The sequence below is a fragment of the Trachypithecus francoisi genome, unplaced genomic scaffold, assembly GCF_009764315.1.
Source record: "Trachypithecus francoisi isolate TF-2019V2 unplaced genomic scaffold, Tfra_2.0 Contig01474, whole genome shotgun sequence".
Lineage (NCBI taxonomy): Eukaryota > Metazoa > Chordata > Mammalia > Primates > Cercopithecidae > Trachypithecus > Trachypithecus francoisi.
Window position 1 is genome coordinate 10009436 of NW_022681435.1, and position 20213 is coordinate 10029648.

The 20213-nt window shown below is 42.5% G+C and overlaps 1 protein-coding gene across 4 annotated transcripts in view; it reads left to right on the forward strand.

Moving 5' to 3' along the window:
• Nucleotides 1-1501: 1501 nt before the first annotated feature.
• The window catches only part of LOC117062061 (serpin B8), a 45215-nt gene continuing 26503 nt past the window's right edge, over nt 1502-20213 (forward strand). For 2 of the 4 annotated variants that reach the window (XM_033175237.1, XM_033175211.1), the window contains exons 1-6: nt 1502-1643; nt 9811-9988; nt 11317-11454; nt 13224-13341; nt 15055-15197; nt 16569-16721. In XM_033175237.1, coding sequence (XP_033031128.1) covers nt 9821-9988; nt 11317-11454; nt 13224-13341; nt 15055-15197; nt 16569-16721 — 720 coding nt within the window. In that variant the 5' untranslated portion in view covers nt 1502-1643; nt 9811-9820. Of the gene's footprint in view, nt 1661-3661; nt 3683-9810; nt 9989-11316; nt 11455-13223; nt 13342-15054; nt 15198-16568; nt 16722-20213 lie in introns of those variants that run through there. The other 2 variants (XM_033175220.1, XM_033175229.1) reach the window with 2 other exon arrangements.

Here is a 20213-nt window from a genome sequence, read left to right on the forward strand (position 1 = left end):
ATGTTAAATAGCAGAACTTTTATAATACTTTGTAATAAGCAGGAAAGCAGCCATCAGTCTTTTGAAAAATGCTGACGTTCTTGTTATCTCATACAAGTGTACATATATATACACACTTTAAGTTCTAGGGTACATGTGTACAGCATGCAGGTTTGTTACATAGGTATACATGTGCCATGTTGGTTTGCTGCACCCATCAACTCGTCATTTACAACAAGTGTACTTTAAGAAAGTAATTAATTACACATTTGCATTTTTTTTTTCTTTTGTAAAAGGCTACTGTTCCCTGCTATGCTGACCTTTTCTGTGATAAGAGGCTGTCAGTAGTGGAATACCTAGCAAACGTTTTTGAAAAAAATACAATGAATGCCTTTCAGGTAAATGTGCATCTTTTCCATGAATGAGAAATGAACTGCTTTTTGAAAGAGTCTGGGGTCATCATTTTGAGAACCCCTCCTGGGGTATTTTTCCATAATTGTATGATTTTGTTGTTAAAAAATGTTAAAATTCTCTTATAAGAAAACTTTAAAAACTTGGAAACGTAGGTTTCTAACCTTCATAAAAATCTTCCAAAAAGAATAGTTTCGGTGGGCTTCAAATTGTTGAAATATAAAAATTAAATTATTATTTTTTTTTTGAGACGGAGTCTTGCTCTGTCACCCAGGCTGGAGTGCAGTGGCGGGATCTCGGCTCACTGCAAGCTCCGCCTCCGGGTTCACGCCATTCTCCTGCCTCAGCCTCCCCAGTAGCTGGGACTACAGGCACCCGCCACCACGCCCGGCTAATTTTTTGTATTTTTAGTAGAGACAGGGTTTCCGTGTTAGCCAGGATGGTCTCGATTTCCTGACCTCATGATCCGCCTGCCTTGGCCTCCCAAAGTGCTGGGATTACAGGCGTGAGCCACCACGCCCGGCCAAAACTGAAATTATTTTTAAAAACTGGTTTCAAGAGGATAGATTTTTACTAATTAGATTCCAATCAAATATCTTTGAGTGATTAGTATATGTACTGAAAATCAAATGTCAAGGTTTAGTAAGTACAACCAATGCTGTCTTTATTCCATTTAAATCAGTCAATTTCCTGAGACCTTTTCCCCCATCACTGCTGTCAATCCAAATTTAAATTTGTTTATATGTTTTATAGCATTTAGAATACATTAGTATTGAGCACATTATTACGTATAAATTCATAGCGATCCATTGGGGATGCGTGTCAAAACTTGTGTTGATGGGTGTCACGCCAAAACAGCTTGGAAACTGCTGACTTTAGCAACTTTAACCTCTGATTTTGCCTTTAGTTAATTTTCAAAGTTAAGTCCTCACTTTGAGAGTGCTCTTGCACACACACACCCGAAACACGGATACTGAACATACTAACCCAGAAAAACAAGCCAATCTCCTGTTGAGCAAAGCCTTCCACAACCACCCTCCAAGGACCAGTCACTGGCCCTCTCTCCGGTGCCCGCAGACATCCACACAGGCCCAGAGAATTAGGGATTGCACAGGCCAGCGCAATTGAACGGTTCTGAGTCATCTGCCGGAAGCCTTGCCCTCAATCAAGGCGGACGTGAAGCATCCACAAAGGAGGAATAGTCGAAGCAGCGGCGGCGGCAGCGGAGGCAGCAGCGGCAGCAGCAGCAGGAGGTGGGGGCCTCTCCCAGGTACCGGGCGGGGCAGGCATGCAGGTGCCCAGGTTCCCGCGGCGGCCACCTCTTCCCTGGAGCGCAGGAGAGACGGGGGAGAGAGGAAGGCCAAAGCAGGACTCAGAGCGAGGCAAAGGCGGGCAGGAACTAGGGGAATGACGGTGGGAGGCGGCTGGGAAAGAGAGTCGCGGGGCTGTGGGGGTCGCCCTGGCACCAGCCGGGGTCCCGAGCCCCACCGAGAGACTGGGCCGGCCCCAGAGCTGGAGCGCGCACACCCTCCCTGACTCGGAAGCTGCCCCTGGAGAGGGAGCGTCTGTTTCTCGGCCTGCGATTTGCTGCCTGGTGGGAGCGGCGAGGGACGCGAGCAGTGGGTTTGGAAGCGCCGGAAGCTCCGGCGCGAGCCGGGGTAGAGCGACTGGGAGGAGCCGCGGCTGCGAAGGAGGCTCGGGGAGCGCTGGCTGCCGGGCCTGGACTTTCCGGGGCGCCTGGGGTAGATCGAGGGGGCGCCGAGTCCCTGCTCCCCTGGCACCCATGCCTGCCCCTGTGCTTACAGCATATTGGTTGCACCTTCTCCTTCCCTCCTTGTCCCCTCCCTCCGTTCTTTCCATCCCTGCCTTCATTTTTCTGTATCTCTCATATTCCTTTCTTCATTGGTTGCTTCCTCTCAAACGGGATTTGGGGGGGTGGGTGCTTCTTCACCTACGCCCCTCTCTGTCGCAGCCACCCACCGGCGTTACTTTAACCAATTCCTCACTTTCCAGACACTTTCAGTCCTCTGGCTGCTGCTCCACTCCTGAGACCTCCGCATTCCAAACGGCCTCACCCAGGGCTGCTCTCCGGGCCCCTCCGGCTTCCCTGCCTCCGACTCAGCGTAGACGGCGCCCTCTTCCCTGGGTCCCCTTGGAGGGGCAGACTCGTCTTCCCAGTTCTGCCAGCACATCCTGATGGCTGGGTCGAAGTCTCCCTTTCGCGCGCTGGCTCTCTCTCCGTTGCCCTCCTCTGTCTCTTCCTTTTACTACTTCCATATGTTGGAAATGGCCCAGAAATAGGTGGATTTCTTCTCTTGTGCCTCCACTAGATATTCTGCGTAGTTTCATCCATTTTCATGGTACCTCTCGGAATCGGGATGCTGGTGGCCTCAGGTCTCTGGCTCTAGACCGTCTACTCATCCCCAGTCCCTAATTGTGTTTACAAACATCCTTGGCTGTCTTTGTTACAGGTTTACCTGGTATGGTGTGTTCCACACATCTCAAATGGAACAAGTCATATTCTCCATTCCAGCCTGACTCCTCATATAAAATTCCAATGGTTCATGACCCACCCTAAGTATGAATTTATAACAGCTAGGCACCTCGGGACCTGACCCTCCTGCTTGGTATCCCTGTGTGAGCTGTCACTCTGCCTGGCAATTCCAGCCCCCACTTCTCTATTTCAGAGAATCCCCAGCAGTCCCTGGCCCATGGACCACCGTGGCCTACCTGCCAGCTCCCCAAGGTCTTTTTAGACCAAATACCGAGCCGGATCGTCTTTCCAAAGCGCCAATGCACTCATATAAGACGTTTGTTTCGAAACCATGCATGACTTTCCAGACCATAATCTGAAGTTCAAACTCCTAAATGTGGCATAAGGATCCATCCTGTCTTACTACCACGTGGCTCACAGGAAACCATGGAAACCCACTCCAGGGACACCGCACAAACCATGCCCTTTGTCTTCCTGCCACATTCTTGGCACCTGCTAATTCCTCAGCCTATTATTTGCATCCCCCATTTCACCACCCATGGAATGCCTGCCCAGCTTTTATTTTTTATTTTTTTGATATGTGGTTTTAATAAGTTTTATTACCTATGGAATAAATACAAAAGAACATTTAAAATGTGTATTAAATTATAAAGAACAGGAGTACAACCCATCACCCAGTTTAATAACTGGAATATTGTCATCGATGGAGGCCCTGCCTGTTTCCCTACTGATGACACCCTCCTCCCTCATCACATCCGCTTCCCTCTCCTCTGTATCCCCACCTTCCTGAGTTTCATGGTAATAACGACGTTGCTTTTCTTGACAGTTTCACTACGTACACATGCATCAAGAACGATTTAGTTTAGCCTGGTTTTGAACTTTATGTGTATGGAATAATACTGCATTACTCTGTGGCTTGCTCCTTTAATACATTATTTGTGGGAGTTGTCCACGTCAAAAACTAGAAGAACTTATAGCTGTGGTTCTTTTAGTTTTTATTGGTCTGTATTCCATTATACTAATATACTACAATCCATTTATCCATTCTGTTTTTGATGGACATTTGGGTTGTTTCTTTTTTATTATTATTATACTTTAAGTTCTAGGGTACGAGCGCACAATGTGCGGGTTTGATACATAGGTATACATGAGCCATGTTGGTTTACTGCACCCATCAACTCGTCATTTACATTAGGTATTTCTCCTAATGCTATTCCTCCCCCACACCTCCCCCCCCACCCCACAGGCACTGGTGTGTGATGTCCCTGCCCTGTGTCCAAGTGTTCTCATTGTTCATTTCCCACCTATGAGTGCTATTTGCTTTTCTGTCTTTGTGATAATTTGCTGAGGATGATGGTTTCCAGCTTCATCCATGTCCCTGCAAAGGACACGAACTCATCGCTTTTTTATGGCTGCATAGTTTTCCATGGTGTATATGTGCCACATTTTCTTAATCCAGTCTATCATTGATGGACATTTGGGTTGGTTCCAAGTCTTTGCTATTGTGAATAGTGCCGCAATAAATATACATGTGCATATGTCTTTATAGTAGCATGATTTATAATCCTTTGGGTATATCCCCAGTAATGGGATGGCTGGATCAAATGGTATTTCTAGTTCTAGATCCCTGAGGAATCGCCACACTGTCTTCCACAATGGTTGAACTAATTTACACTCCCACCAACAGTGTAAAAGCATTCCTATTTTTCCACATCTTCAGCATCTGTTGTTTCCTGACTTTTTTATGATCATCATTCTAATTGGCGTGAGATGGTATCTTATTGTGGTTTTGATTTGCATTTCTCTGATGACCAGTAATGATGAGCATTTTTTTTCATGTGTCTGTTGGCTGCATAAATGTCTTCTTTTGAGAAGTGTCTGTTCATATCCTTTGCCCACTTTTTGATGGGGTTGTTTTTTTCTTGTAAATTTGTTTGAGTTCTTTGTAGATTCTGGATGTTAGCCCTTTGTCAGATGGGTAGATTGTAAAACTTTTCTCCCATTCTGTAGGTTGCCTGTTCACTCTGATGGTAGTTTCTTTTGCTTTGCAGAAGCTGTTTAGTTTAATTAAATCCCATTTGTCTATTTTGGCTTTTTTTTGGCCATTGCTTTTGGTGTTTTAGTCATGAAGTCCTTACCCATTCCTATGTCCTGAATGGTATTGCCTAGGTTTTCTTCTAGGGTTTTTATGGTTTTAGGTCTAACATTTAAATCTTCAATCCATCTTGAATTAATTTTTCTAAAAGATGTAAGGAAGAGATCCAGTTTCAGCTTTCTACATATGCCAATTTTCCCAGCACCATTTATTAAATAGGGAATCCTTTCCCCATTTCTTGTTTTTTCTCAGGTTTGCCAAAGATCAGATGGTTGTAGATGTGTAGTGTTATTTCTGAGGCCTCTGTTCTGTTCCATTGGTCTATATCTCTGTTTTGGTACCAGTACCATGCTGTTTTGGTGATGGTAGCCTTGTAGTATAGTTTGAAGTCAGGTAGTGTGATGCCTCCAACTTTGTTCTTTTGGCTTTGGATTGTCTTGGCAATGTGAGCTCTTTTTTGGTTCCATATGAACTTTAAAGTAGTTTTTTCTAATTCTGTGAAGAAAGTCATTGGTAGCTTGATGGGGATGACATTGAATCTATAAATTAGCTTGGCCTGCCCAGCTTTTAAAACCAGCTTCAGCCAGCTTCTCTGGAAGGTCTTTCCAGGATTCTATAAAGGTGGTTTTCTTTTTTTTTTTTTCTTTTCTGAGGACTTCCTTAGTACTTTGAAAATTATCCTGTTCCAGAGCACCTGACTGACTTGAAACTATGCATTTCTATATGTGTGTCTTCTTTAGGGTGTAAGCTTCTGGTAAGGGATTATGGCATTTATTTTTCATTGTCTCCTCCCAAAACAGGTAATGAACATTTTACATAAATGCTCTTTGAGTAAACTCACTTTTGGATGTTGTATGGGGAGGGGGAGTGGAGGAGGGAGTTCATAGGTATTTGGGGCTCCCAGGAGGAGAACAATATCATGTACTTGGAAACGTAAGGCTTGCTTTTGAGGCTGACTCTCACTTTTTCTGTAAGTCCCGCAGACAGTATTTAATTGCCTCTGTCCTTGTTTGTTCGCCTGTAAAGGAAAAACTAGTTTAATGCCAATTTATTTGGTTGGCTGGAAATAAAAACTTTTGATTCCTTTTTTTATATCATAATCTAATTGTGGCATTGACATCTAAAGTATTATTTTGTATTAAAATTAATTGCTTTTTAGATATATTGGGTAAAATCCATTTTGTTTAAACTTCCAATCCTTCTAAAAGCTATAATGTCCAAATGAGATTTGAGAGGAAGACGGGAGGAAGAGTCATTCTGTTACCTGGTTTTCTGCCCTGCCTGACTTCTGACCTGAGCAAAGGCCAAGGGGGTACACTTGTATGTGAGTGCAAGCGTGTGTACTGTGGCTGCAGGGTAGATATTGATGGGAAATACCACATACTGACCAGCACCTGAGTGTTGAAAAGGAATGGAAGTGGGGACATGAGATGAAGGAAGAGGAAAGATGGAAGAAATCAGAAGTAGCAGTTTGCAACTAAGAGCAGTTAAAATGTAAAGATGAGATTGATGCAATAGTTCAGTTCATTCAGAACTACTGAAACGATTGATTCAGTAGTTCAGACAGGATGATGAAACATACCTACACACACACAGCTCAACCTAAGTTCATGCTTGCTTCACCCTGAGTCCAAAGCTCTTATGCTAAGGTCGGATCAAATCCAGATTTATTTGTGTCTCTGTCTTACCCAGTTTACCTAATTCTCTCCATCTTTAAGTTTCTTTGGTGCCACCTTCTGGTGGGCCCAGTTCTATGAAGTTTGACTTCCTTCCTGCCTCCCAGTCTCTGAAATGTCCTCAAGTGAAAAATGAGGTCATGAGGGACCCCGGGACTTGCCTGCACAGACTCCTCTGCCTTCCAACATCTGCAGGGCCTAGTATAAGCTCTGGCGAGGCCTTATGATGTGAGGATAGTGAGGAACCGGAACATTTTGTTCCATGATAAACAACCTATTAAGTATAGAGTACTATGGTGCAAATTATGCCATGATTGTGTTTTCTTGGTTCACATTTATTTTACTTAGTTTTTTGAACCCTAACCATAACCCTAACCCTACTTGTTTTTTTCTGAACCGCACTAACATTTATTTTAAACTTTAAAGAATTTGCACTGCTTTAGACTGTTGTTCTATATTTAGAGTGTTGCCTTTACACTTTTAAAAAAATATAAGCTCACTTTTGTGTTTAAGTAAGAGACACCCTTCTGTTTAAAAATATCTTAGGAGTAAGCAAAATATCTTAGGAGGAAGCAAAACATCCAACAGTGAAGATACTTTGATTAATACAGTTGTTCCCCACTTCCCTCTCTCAGCCACTCAATTCCCCTTTCCTCTTGTGCCCTAAGAGACCCAGAAGACCCGTCCAAGACCCCCAGTAAAGGGATACAGTTTCAAAGCTGCTGCACCAGGCACTTTGTAGGCCACTGGGAAACTGGATGAGGCTCCTTCTGTTTATAGAAATGAACACATGCACTATGATTTATATCTCTAGATACAGTTTCCAGGACTTTTTGTTTTGCTCATTTGCTGATTTTCAAAACTGGAGCATATTTTTCTTGTTTTGACTTTACATTTTTTCAGTTAAAAATTATACATGTTTATGAAAAAAATGATAATAGAAAAAAATATCCTGTAGGATCATGAGACTGTGGATAATGATTTGTCCTTTTATTTTCCCAAATGTTCTCAATTGTAAGAGCAAAAGGGCTCAGGGAAATTGAGATGAGTTGGTGAACTGTAGTATTTTGTGAAATAATAGCCCAAGTTTTTATAAGGTTTGATAGAAATGAACAATAACGTAGGACTTATAATAATGTGCTAAAATTGGCGACAGAGTGAGACTCCGTCTCACAAAAAATGTACTAAAATTATAATAATTAATAGCTGTAATAGCTTTTTAGCACTTCAAGCAAGGTGCCCCCCTCCGTTAGGCTTCCCCTTCCACAGAACTGGTTGATAGGGATGATATCTTTCTTGATAATTACATTTCAAAGGGATGGCTTCCAGGTCTTTGAGAAAGACTGTCCTGGGATGTAAACAAAGACCTGTTCTGGGATGTAAAACTAGCAAGAAGCATTTAAAAAAGATTTACATCTCAAAGGGGCTGATAAAGAATTTACAATGACAAGTTCTCTAAATAAAATGCTTTAAGAAAAAGGAAGAAAGGGCCTAGAGGCAGGAGGAAGCCTGTTTAGTTTGTTTACTTAGTCAAGTTTGGGTTGTCTAAAGTTTATTCAAGCTGAGGGGAATGTTAAGACTCTCTTAGCCAGGAGGAATCAAAAATCAATGCACCTAATTAAAAGTGCTCACCCGATGACCAGATGAGGGCTTCATATTTTATATCCACACCTATGGGCTTTCTTTGCAACTCCATAACCCAGTTTCAGCAGCTCTTGGGGAAAATGGGACATCTTTTTGGAGTCACCTTGAAAAGTAATGTATTTTTGTCTTTCCGGTAGCCCCATATTTTAGGTCAGCCTATTTCAAACAAACTCTCCACATTTGGTGAAATGAATCTAGCTATTTTCGCAGGACGTGATGACAGAAATAGTTTTTATTGATAAAGAATTACATTTATAAGTTTTAGAACATTCTTTATAGATTATGTTGTAGACATTAAACTGAAAGATAATTAGCAGCAATGGGGGGATTGTGTGTGATGATTAAGAATTCAGGCTCTGGAATCAAACTGTGGATTCCAGGTGTTTATGACTACTTGAGGGTTCTGGAATGAGTTACTAAACCTCACTCAGTCTTCTCATCTCTAAAGTGGGGCAATAATTGTACTGACCTCTTGCGTTGTTGGGTGATAATGGAAAGTGCTGAAAACAGTGCCTGGCACCAAGATTTTTGTTGTTGTTGTTTGTTTTGTTTTGTTTTCTGAGATGGAGTCTCACTCTGTTGCCCAGGCTGGAGTGCAGTGGCACGATCTTGGCTCTCTGCAGCCTCCACCTCCTGGGGCTCAAGCGATTCTCTGGCATCAGCCTTCCGAGTAGCTGGGATTACAGTTGCCCACCACCGTGCCTGGATAATTTTTGAATTTTCAATAGAGATGTGGTTTCACCTTGTTGGCAAGGCTGGTCTCAAACTGCTGACCTCAAGTGATCTGCCCACCTCAGGCTTACAAAGCGCCGGGATTACAGGTGTGAACCACCACACCCGTCTGCACCAAGACCTTTTGGCTGCTGCTACACCAAGGGAGCAAGTAAGCAGGTCTTGGAGAGTGTCTGTGCCCCTGTTGCTGAGAGGGGTACCAGTCATGGGCCCTGAGATTGGCTATTTTATGAATAAACTAGTGTTTTTGTTTCCTATTGATGTGGTAACCCTTTACCACACATTTAGTGGCTGAAAACAACACGCATTTATTATCTTACAGGTCTGGAAGTCCTAAGTCCAAAATGGTACAGCAGAGCAATATTATTTTCCGGAATCTCTAGGAGAAAATCTGTTTCCTTGCTTTTTCTGGCTTCTCAAGGAGGTCACATTCCTTCATCAGTGGCCCCTACCCCTCTGACCTCTGCTTCCGTCCTCATGTCTCCATCTCAGACTCTGACCCTCCTGCGTCTCTTATAAGGACCCTCATGATTCCACTGAGTCCACTGGAATAACTCAGGATAATCTCACGTCTCAAAATACTTAATTGAGTAGCATTTGCAAAGTCCTTATTGCCAAGGAAGATCATGTTGTCACGTTTTGGGAATTAGGAGTGGGAGTCTTTTGGGGGGTGGTTATTCCACCTACCACCTCAGTGTCTACTGACTCGGGGACGAATGACTGTGTGGCCACAGGAGGGCTTGGCTGATGTGCTTTTCTGTGCTGTGCCTTTGATGCAGACCTTCCCTGATGGATGACCTCTGTGAAGCAAATGGCACTTTTGCCATCAGCTTATTTAAAATATTAGGGGAAGAGGACAACTCAAGAAACGTATTCTTCTCTCCCATGAGCATCTCCTCTGCCCTGGCCATGGTCTTCATGGGGGCAAAGGGAAGCACCGCAACCCAGATGTCCCAGGTATGTGTGCTTGTCGCAAAGGAAGGAGAATGGCATGTTTCCCTGGGCTTCCATTGAATTGTCTTTCTGTACTTTTGCTCCAGCTGATGAAAGCCTGTGGAGCTGGAGGTGGAAGGGGGAGCAGCACGGCAGTGGAGAAGAGCAGAAAGAGGTAGAAAGGTGAAATATGTTGGACGGATCACCTCCTCCGATGTTTATGAGAGAAATCAAGCCATAGAGTTATTTTCTCTAGATCAGATTATCAGTACAGTCTGGCAAATTCACACCTTTGATAAGTAAGATAAACTATCATTCTGTCCCGCAAGAAGGCAAAATATTCCAACCTTGTTACATTTGAAACTTTTGCTAACATTATATTTTAAATAGACATGCAGCTGCCTAGATTAACTTTTTGTTAAGTGGGTTATTTTTAGTGCACGATTCTGCATCCTGGGAAAGGAATGTAATACAAGCGTAGACTTATATCTTCTGGAGTGATTTAGAGGAATATATAATCTGTTTGATTCAAACTGGTGATGTATATATAACCTAATCTACAAACGAGGTGGGAGATAATACTTTAGGAACAGTTCTCTGACTATTGGTGAAAATATCCGAGATAATTGCCAAATGGATGTCACTTTACCACCAATATCAGGGGTGTATAGACAATCTCCTAAAATGCACCTAGGAACCCCAGTTGACATCCTTCTGTGATTGCTTCTTTCAACTGATTGGAGGAGTGAGGCTTTGGACTGCAGGTGATTGAGAGATATAGAAACAACCTTAATTCTCACTCTGACTTGATGTTTAACTTATAATATGGTCTGGAGAACTTCTGTAAAATTGCAGATGAAACATTTTTAGTCTTATTGCTGCTTTTGTTTGTATTACCTGAGTCGTAATTCATCCCAGTTACTTTTTTCTGATCTGCCTTCCCCCTGAATTATTGCACAGTGCCTTGCTGGGATGAATAAATTTGCTAGACTAGTGGTTCTCACTGGGGGGTGGGAGGTAGGGGTGGGTGGGTGAATTTTTCCTTCCTGGGGACCCTTGCCAAGACCTGGAGTTTTAGATCCCGTAACTGAGAGGTGCTACTGACATCTAGTGGATAGAAGCCAGAAGTGCTGCAAAAATCCTAGAACGCTTATATGAGACCAGGAAGTGTCCTGGCCCCAAGTGTCAGTGCTACATTGCCCACGTTGAGAAACCCTGTGCTAGAGAATTAGGCCAAACCTTTTTAAAGTAGGATCCTGTGTGATCTGTTTAGTACAGAGGTTTGTTTGGAGGAAGCTCTTTGGGAGAGTATAATGGCAGTGTTAAAAGTCAGTGTTGGTTTCTGTTTCCAGGCACTTTGTTTATACAAGGATGGAAATATTCACCAAGGTTTCCAGTCACTTCTCAGTGAAGTTAACAGAACTGGCACTCAGTACTTGCTTAGAACTGCCAACAGGCTCTTTGGAGAAAAGACCTGTGATTTCCTTCCAGTAAGTAGTATTCATATATTGATGAAAAAGAAATTGAAAATAAGTTAGACTACAGAAGAGTAGAGAATAAAGTATAACTGTACTGACTTAAAATGTGCTTGGAATTACACTTCTGAAATTACAGTTTTAGATTTTATGATTGCTTCTGAATTACATCCTTTGTAAATTGTTTCTGATACACCCATCCCTGTTATCAATCCCAATATGTCAATTCTCCTGCACGCAGCCCTGCTTCTCCCCCTTAATTCCCCATGCCCGAGTGACTACATCATTCGACGTGCTGTACAGAGCTCCTCCCCAGTCCCATGTGTGGTCATTGGGCTGCCTCCTGCTGAGATAGCCTCTCAAATTCTCTTACATTTGCCCCCGTCTTCTGAATTGCATCTACAACCGACACAATTGTCTTTCTAAAATGAAAATCTGTTCATAAAACTGAGGTTTGAAATTTAAGTAGTTCCCATTTACTTAGGCATATAATTCCAAGGTTCCCTAGTCCAGCCTGGCATAGTACAATCAGTGAGGTTCAAAAATTATGCCACGTAATATGCAGGGTGATGTTGTCTGGAAATGAGTGAACCGATCACAGCAAACTGGGCCATCCTATTGGCTGGAGGTTCTGAGAGGGCTCCTCTAAGGTTCAAGCACATCCCTTTTCTGGTAGCTGCTGGGTGCTGTTCCCGGAATTTGCCTCCCCTGGGTTTATCTACCTCAGAAAGTGACTCTGGATCCAGGAATTTCCTGGTTGAATCCATTTCATTTTTGAACTTTAGCCTGATCTTCTCCTGTTATAATATTGGGGACACAGGGAATCCACCTCTACTTTTCTTGGTGGCTTGTCTCTTCCTTCCCTCTATATCCCCTTTATTTGGCCGAAATTAAAGTATTTGAGAACATGGAATGGACAGAGGCTGGGAGCCAGTTTCCAGGCCCGTTATATCTGAAGCCAGGTTTTTGTGAGGTGAGTTATCTGGGTTTTAATGTATTGGGTACAGGCCTTTTCTGATTGGACCCCAACTTACATTTCAAGGCTCTTTCCCTGCCACTGTTTCCCTTAATCCCCTTCCTGATACACACAAACACACATACATGTGTACACACACACACACAAACATGCATGCAATCCACACACATGCAGGTGAACAAGCACACACATATGCACCCATGCACACAGATGTTCACATGCACGCACATGTATGAACCCAGTTGCACATACACACTATGATCCAGGCCTATCACCCTCCATTCCCATGGGGCCTTCCTTGCTCTGTATTCTTCCAACCAACCGTATGACCCAGATCTAAAATGCTATTTCCTTCTTTGCAGTTCAACACGATTTCTTAGCAATCTAGTTCCCTTATAAAGCCTCTCATTTACCCCAAACCACAATACTGTAGTTTGTGCTGGTGATGCAAAATGAGTAACAGTGTGTTAGACTGCCTAGTGAGGGAAGCAATATTAAAGTCAGTGCAGTGTTTGACAGGATGCTTCTGGGCTGTTATGTGGATAGTGGCAGCTCATGATGTCCTGTCAGTGTCTGGGTGTCTGGGTGTCTCAGCTGCCTCTTCGCAGGCTGTGGACCTCCTCAAACCAAGCACTTTGCCCAGTACCAGGGAAGAATAGGTTTTCGTTAATTGCACGCATGTACCATAAAGTACAGTGTGACCTGTCCAAGCACTTATGGCAGAAACGCAGTAAGAGAAAGCAAAATGCTTTTGCGTTTGTGGGAGCCTTTACCACATGAGACCAAACTCAGTGTTTTGTGTTTGCAGGACTTTAAAGAATCCTGTCAGAAGTTCTATCAGGCAGAGCTGGAGGAGTTGTCCTTTGCTGAAGACACGGAAGAGTGCAGGAAACATATAAATGACTGGGTGGCAGAAAAGACTGAAGGTGAGACAGTTTCATTTCTGTGGATTTGGAATGACTACGCAGCGAGGCTGAGATTGGCTGGGATGGGACCTCCACGGTGTTGCCACTGTGACCTGCTTACCACAAGCCTGTTTGTGTGTATTGCTGAGTTTGCAGGCCAACAATGCAATTGTGTCGTTTCTTATCAGATCATGAAGTACTAATGTCTAACACTAATGTTGAATCTCAGACCTCCTCCCCTGTGGACCATGCTGGAAAATCCCTGGAAAATAGTTCCTCCTTGGAATCCTGTTAATCTTCTATCTGAGAGGCCCTTGCATGCTCGGAGATGGAATGGCATTCAGTTAAGTTGCAGCTTAGAGAGGGCTCTCATGTTATCTCCTCCCCGTGGTCATGGGGACAACTTAGTAGTTTGATCTGCAGCCTTCTCCTTCCTTTTTAACTTGGCCGTGGTTACATTTGCTCTCAGAGTGCGGCCTTTTCTGAATTTGCTCCCTATTCTGGACGTGCAGCAACATGGAGCCTGCAGTGTTCCCTGCCCAGACCACACTCCGTCCCACCAGAAATATTTCTGCCAGTTCTTTACTTCAGTAGGGAAAAAGGGGGAGGCATCCTTTAAAGCATCCTAAATACCTAGCAAGTAATTTAGATACTTGTAAACAGTGGAGGAATTAAGTCAGTTGTTTCAGGGGCCAACCTAGCCTTCATTATTGCATCCATTCGACGTCTATGTCACAACCACTGTGTGTCTAACAGAAGTAATGCCCGTGGTTCTACTGAAAGCCAATCAAATAATTACCATGGGAAGGAAGAGCCTTTCGTGTTTTCATATGTCATCTGCCCAGTGGTCTCTCTAGTTGTTCCATCAGTACTGTCACCTGAGGAATCTAGAAGCTTCTCCACACCTTCCCCCCACTGCTCTATACCTGTCACTTCTCTTCCAGGGCTGCTTATACCCTTCCTTCCCTTAGGCAGACCCCCAGAATATTAGAGCTGGAGGGGATATTGGAGATGACCTTGTTACCCTCTCATTGGACAGCTCAACTTGGGCCTCTCTATTCCATCCCCCTAATTCCTTTGCCCCATTCACCCCTTTCAGAGAGGCTGCCTTCTCCCATTGCCAGGTCTGTGTTCTCTCATCCTTTGGAAGCCTTTCCTTGTCTGATGAGGTTAGAATATATGTATAGAGCAATGATCCTCAACTAGGGGTGGCTTTGCCCTCCAGGTGCCATTGGATAATGGCTGAAGACAGTCTTGGTTGTCAAAATCGGAAGAAATGCTGCTGGCTAAACATCCTACAATGCCCAAGATAGCCCCCATAACAAAGAATTATTTGGCTTAAGATGACAATAGTGGTGAGGCTCGGATATGATAGTGCCAAGGTTGACTACCCCGTAGTCAGAATCAAGACTCTGAGGTGATGTTCTCAACTCAGCCACTTGTCACCTGTGTGCACTCGGCAAAAAGTCTGGCTAATGCTCTGATCCTGAATTTCTACATCTGTAAATTGAGGGCAAAATGATAGTTGCCCTTCCTACTTCAAGGCTTTTTTCTTAAGCACAAACGATGCACTGTGTATGCCACACTGCTAAACACCATTGCCCAATTCATCGGGTGGCCAGAAAGACAGAACTCCAGGCTGTCTCTCAAGCCTCTGCGTTAGGCGTCAAAGGGATTTTTGTGAAATAATGCTTGTTTCCCACAAATTGCAATAAACTCTCATATTCTTTATAGGTAAGATTTCAGAGGTACTGGATGCTGGAGCAGTCGATCCCCTGACAAAGCTGGTTCTTGTGAATGCCATCTATTTCAAGGGAAAGTGGAATGAGCAATTTGACAGAAAGTACACAAGGGGAATGCTCTTTAAAACCAATGAGGTAGGGAAAGAGTTTTCAGATACACTGCTACTTTCTTAAAGTAATATTACAGGAAATACTCTTTTAGAAAGATGAATAATGTATTTGACATGATCTTGATTTTAATCTATTTCTGAATTATATTATTTTATTTTCTTTGAGACAGGGTCTCTTTCTGTCACCCAGGCTGGAATGCAGTGGTGCAATCTCAGCTCACTGCAGCCTCGACCTCCCAGGCGCAAATGATCACCCAACCTTAGCTTCCCAAGTAGCTGGGACTACAGGTGCACCACCAGGCCTGGCTAATTTTTGTATTTTTTGTAGAGACAAGGTTTTGTCATATTGCCCAGGTTGGTCTCAAACTCCTGGCCTCAAGTGATACACCCGCCTTATCCTCCCAAAGTTCTGGGATTACAGGCATAAGCCACTGTGCCTGGCTTTTTTTCTGAATGAATTTAATGCCTCCTGTATGTCTTTAATGGCGGAAGGAGGAGAGAAACAAAACTAATTTTGGTACTGATGGTTTTGTTTTTCCATCTTTGATCAAATCTATCTTCCATCTCTGGTCATATGATTTGGATTGGAGGAGAATTTCCTCTAAGCCTTGGAATTGTGTTTGCATGATGCTATTACTGTCTATAGCTAGTTAGATACCTTTTTGCAATATCAGTGGCAACTATGCCTATTTATTCCCTTAAAAATCAAAGTTATACAATTCTGAACACAAGAAAAAATGTTAGCAGATGTAAAGCCCTAACTTTATATTCCCTTTTGAATATGAAAATGACTGGTATCCATAGTTGTTAGCTTGGGATTTGACATCCATCAACCTGATAATTTCATATTGCACAAAGATATGAAAGTTAAAAATGTATTTGATGCAGGCTTTAAAAACAGCAGACCTTACACATCTCTTCAAGGTCCCCTTCCCAAGAAAACCAAGGCCATAAAACCAGTTCTACAACTGGGCAACTTTAATTCTGAGTTTGTACTGTACATCTTTTCTAACCAGATCCTTCAGCCCAAGGGCCTGAATATTTATCTTAATTTCAATAAATAATTTTTAGTTGGAAGCTTCCATGAGAAAGCTTCTCTATGAATATTCTCAAAAAAGCAAACACAACTTCTTCCAAGAATAATGTAGATTTTTATGTCCTTCTCCATTTACCAAACTGTTTTTTTTTTTCTCACCCGGTAATAGTTGATTTGCTGGAACAATAGTTTGTTCTATTCATACTAAGATGTACTAATGAAGATTTTATATCTATCAGCATAAATGTGCAGAAACAGAAATTATACACACCTAGAGTTTCTGTGAGTTAGATGTATCCTATTTTTAGTAAATTATGCCAATTTTTCAGTGATCTAATTTTAATTTCATGTTTCTATTAGGAAAAAAAGACAGTGCAGATGATGTTTAAGGAAGCTAAATTTAAAATGGGATATGTGGACGAGGTGCACACCCAGGTCCTGGAGCTGCCGTATGTGGAAGAGGAGCTGAGCATGGTCATTCTGCTTCCCGATGATGACACGGACCTCGCTGTGGTAAGCTCCAGGCAATGAGTCTTTGAGTGTCTGTGGAGTCCAGCTGAGCTCATTTCTTTATGTCCATCTACCAGTTGGCATTTGAGGAGTTTCCAATTGGGGATATTACATGTAGTGCTGGGTGAACATCATTGCGTGTCTTTTGGTGAATATGTTCATGCTTTTCTGTTGAGTGTATACATATATGAGTAGACAAGTTTTGATGAACCTAAGAAGAGAGAGTTCTAAATATATTGTTAATTGGAATATTATTCTTTTTTTTATTATTATACTTTAAGTTCTAGGGTACATGTGCACAATGAGCAGGTTTGTTACATATGTATACATGTGCCATGGTGGTGTGCTGCACCCATCAATTCATCAGCACCCATCAACTCGTCATTTACATCAGGTGTAACTCCCAATGCCATCCCTCCCCCCTCCCCCCTCCCCATAATAGGTCCTGGTGTGTGATGTTCCCCTTCCCATGTCCAAGTGATCTCACTGTTCAATTCCCACCTATGAGTGAGAACATGCGGTTTTTGGTTTTGTGTTCTTGCGAAAGTTTGCTGAGAGTGACGGTTTCCAGCTGCACCCATGTCCCTACAAAGGACACGAACTCATCCTTTTTTATGGCTGCATAGTATTCCATGGTGTATATGTGCCACATTTTCTTAATCCAGTCTGTCACAGATGGACATTTGGGTTGATTCCAAGTCTTTGCTATTGTGAATACTGCTGCAATAAACATACATGTGCATGTGTCTTTATAGCAGCATGATTTATAATCCTTTGGGTATATACCCAGTAATGCGATGGCTGGGTCATATGGTATTTCTATTTCTAGATCCTTAAGGAATCACCATACTGTTTTCCACAATGGTTGAACTAGTTTACAATCCCACCAACAGTGTAAAAGTGTTCCTATTTCTCCACATCCTCTCCAGCACCTGTTGTTTCCTGACTTTTTAATGATTGCCATTCTAACTGGTGTGAGATGGTATCTCATTGTGGTTTTGATTTGCATTTCTCTGATGGCCAGTGATGACGAGCATTTTTTCATGTGTCTGTTGGCTGTATGAATGTCTTCTTTTGAGAAATGTCTGTTCATATCCTTTGCCCACTTTTTGATGGGGTTGTTTGTTTTTTTCTTGTAAATTTGTTTGAGTTCTTTGTAGGTTCTGGATATAAGCCCTTTGTCAGATGAGTAGATTGCAAAAATTTTCTCCCATTCTGTAGGTTGCCTGTTCACTCTGATGATGGTTTCTTTTGCTATGCAGAAGCTCTTTAGTTTAATTAGATCCCATTTGCCAATTTTGGCTTTTGTTGTCGTTGCTTTTGGTGTTTTAGTCATGAAGTCCTTACCCATGCCTATGTCCTGAATCGTATTACCTAGGTTTTCTTCTAGGGTTTTATGGTATTAGGTCTAACATTTAAGTCTCTAATCCATCTTGAATTAATTTTCATATAAAGAGTAAGGAAAGGATCCAGTTTCAGCTTTCTGCTCATGGCTAGCCAATTTTCACAGCACCATTTATTAAATAGGGAATCCTTTCCCCGTTTCCTGTTTTTGTCAGGTTTGTCAAAGATCAGATGGCTGTAGATGTGTGGTATTATTTCTGAGGGCTCTGTTCTGCTCCATTGGTCTATATCTCTGTTTTGGTACCAGTACCATGCTGTTTTGGTTACTGTAGCCTTGTAGTATAGTTTGAAGTCAGGTAGTGTGATGCCTCCAGCTTTGTTCTTTTGACTTAGGATTGTCTTGGCAATGCGGGCTTTTCTTTGGCTCCATATGAACTTTAAAGCAGTTTTTTTTCCAATTCTGTGAAGAAAGTCATTGGTAGCTTGGTGGGGATGGCATTGAATCTATAAATGACCTTGGGCAGTGTGGCCATTTTCACAATATTGATTCTTCCTATCCATGAGCATGGAATGTTCTTCCGTTTGTTTGTGTCCTCTTTTATTTCACTGAGCAGTGGTTTGTAGTGCTCCTTGAAGAGGTCCTTTACATCCCTTGTAAGTTGGATTCCTAGGTATTTGATTCTCTTTGAAGCAATTGTGAATGGAAGTTCATTCATGATTTGGCTCTCTGTTTGTCTGTTACTGGTGTATAAGAATGCTTGTGATTTTTGCACATTAATTTTGTCTCCTGATACTTTGCTGAAGTTGCTTATCAGCTTAAGGAGATTTTGGGCTGAGATGATGGGGTTTTCTAAATATACCATCATGTCATCTGCAAACAGGGACAATTTGACTTCTTCTTTCCCTAACTGGATACCCTTGATTTCTTTCTCTTGCCTGATTGCCCTAGCCAGAACTTCCAACACTATGTTGAATAGGAGTGGAGACAGAGGGCATCCCTGTCTTGTGCCAGATTTCAAAGGGAATGCTTCCAGTTTTTGCCCATTCAGTATGATATTGGCTGTGGGTTTGTCATAAATAGCTCCTATTATTTTGAGATACGTTCCATCAATACCAAATTTATTGAGAGTTTTTAGTATGAAGGGCTGTTGAATTTTGTCAAAGGCCTTTTCTGCATCTATTGAGATAATCATGTGGTTTTTGCCTTTGGTTCTGTTTATGTCATGGATTACATTTATTGATTCGCGTATGTTAACCAGCCTTGCATCCCAGGGATGAAGCCCACTTGATCATGGTGGATAAGCTTTTTGATGTGCTGCTGGATTCAGTTTGCCAGTATTTTATTGAGGATTTTTGCATCGATGTTAGGGATATTGGTCTAAAATGCTCTTGTTTTGTTGTGTGTCTGCCAGGTTTTGATATCAGGATGATGTTGGCCTCATAAAATGAGTTAGGGAGGATTCCCTCTTTTTCTATTGATTGGAATGGTACCAACTCCTCCTTGTACTTCTGGTACAATTTGGCTGTGAATCCGTCTGGTCAATTGGAATATTATTCTTTATTCTGCATGGAAGATCTACTTGAAAGCCCAATGACTATTGCACAAAAGTCCTGGAAGAGGGTAGAGATCAATCTGGGCAGTGATTCTCAAACATTAATGCACATATATGATTCTAGTGATCTTGGTAAAGTGCAGGTTTTGATTCAATGGAGTGTGGCCTGAGGTCTTGCATTTGGAACAAGATTCCAAGTGATACATATGCTTGGGACCACACTATGAATAGCCAAAGTCTAAAGTACAAGTGGGAAATTTACCTTATACAAGAGGAGAGAAAAGTCTTACTGTGACAGAAAAGGAGCAGAGTCCAGGAAGGGAAAAGGTAAACTTGCAAGGTAAGAGGTGCAAGACTAATAGTGCACTGGTAAACCAGCTCTGGGAGGTGGGAGTAGCCTTCATTTACAAAGTTTGCTGATTCTCATGACATCGTAAATACTCCCACCATGGCTGACTTTAGGCTATGAAGGGTTTAACAATCTATAGGAACCAGCTCTGGCACACAAGTTCTCAGGATGTTGAGGGTGGGCTGCTTGATTTCCCTGGCTTCCCTTTGGAATCAGAAAGTTACTGCCCTAAGTCAGGGATGACATCTG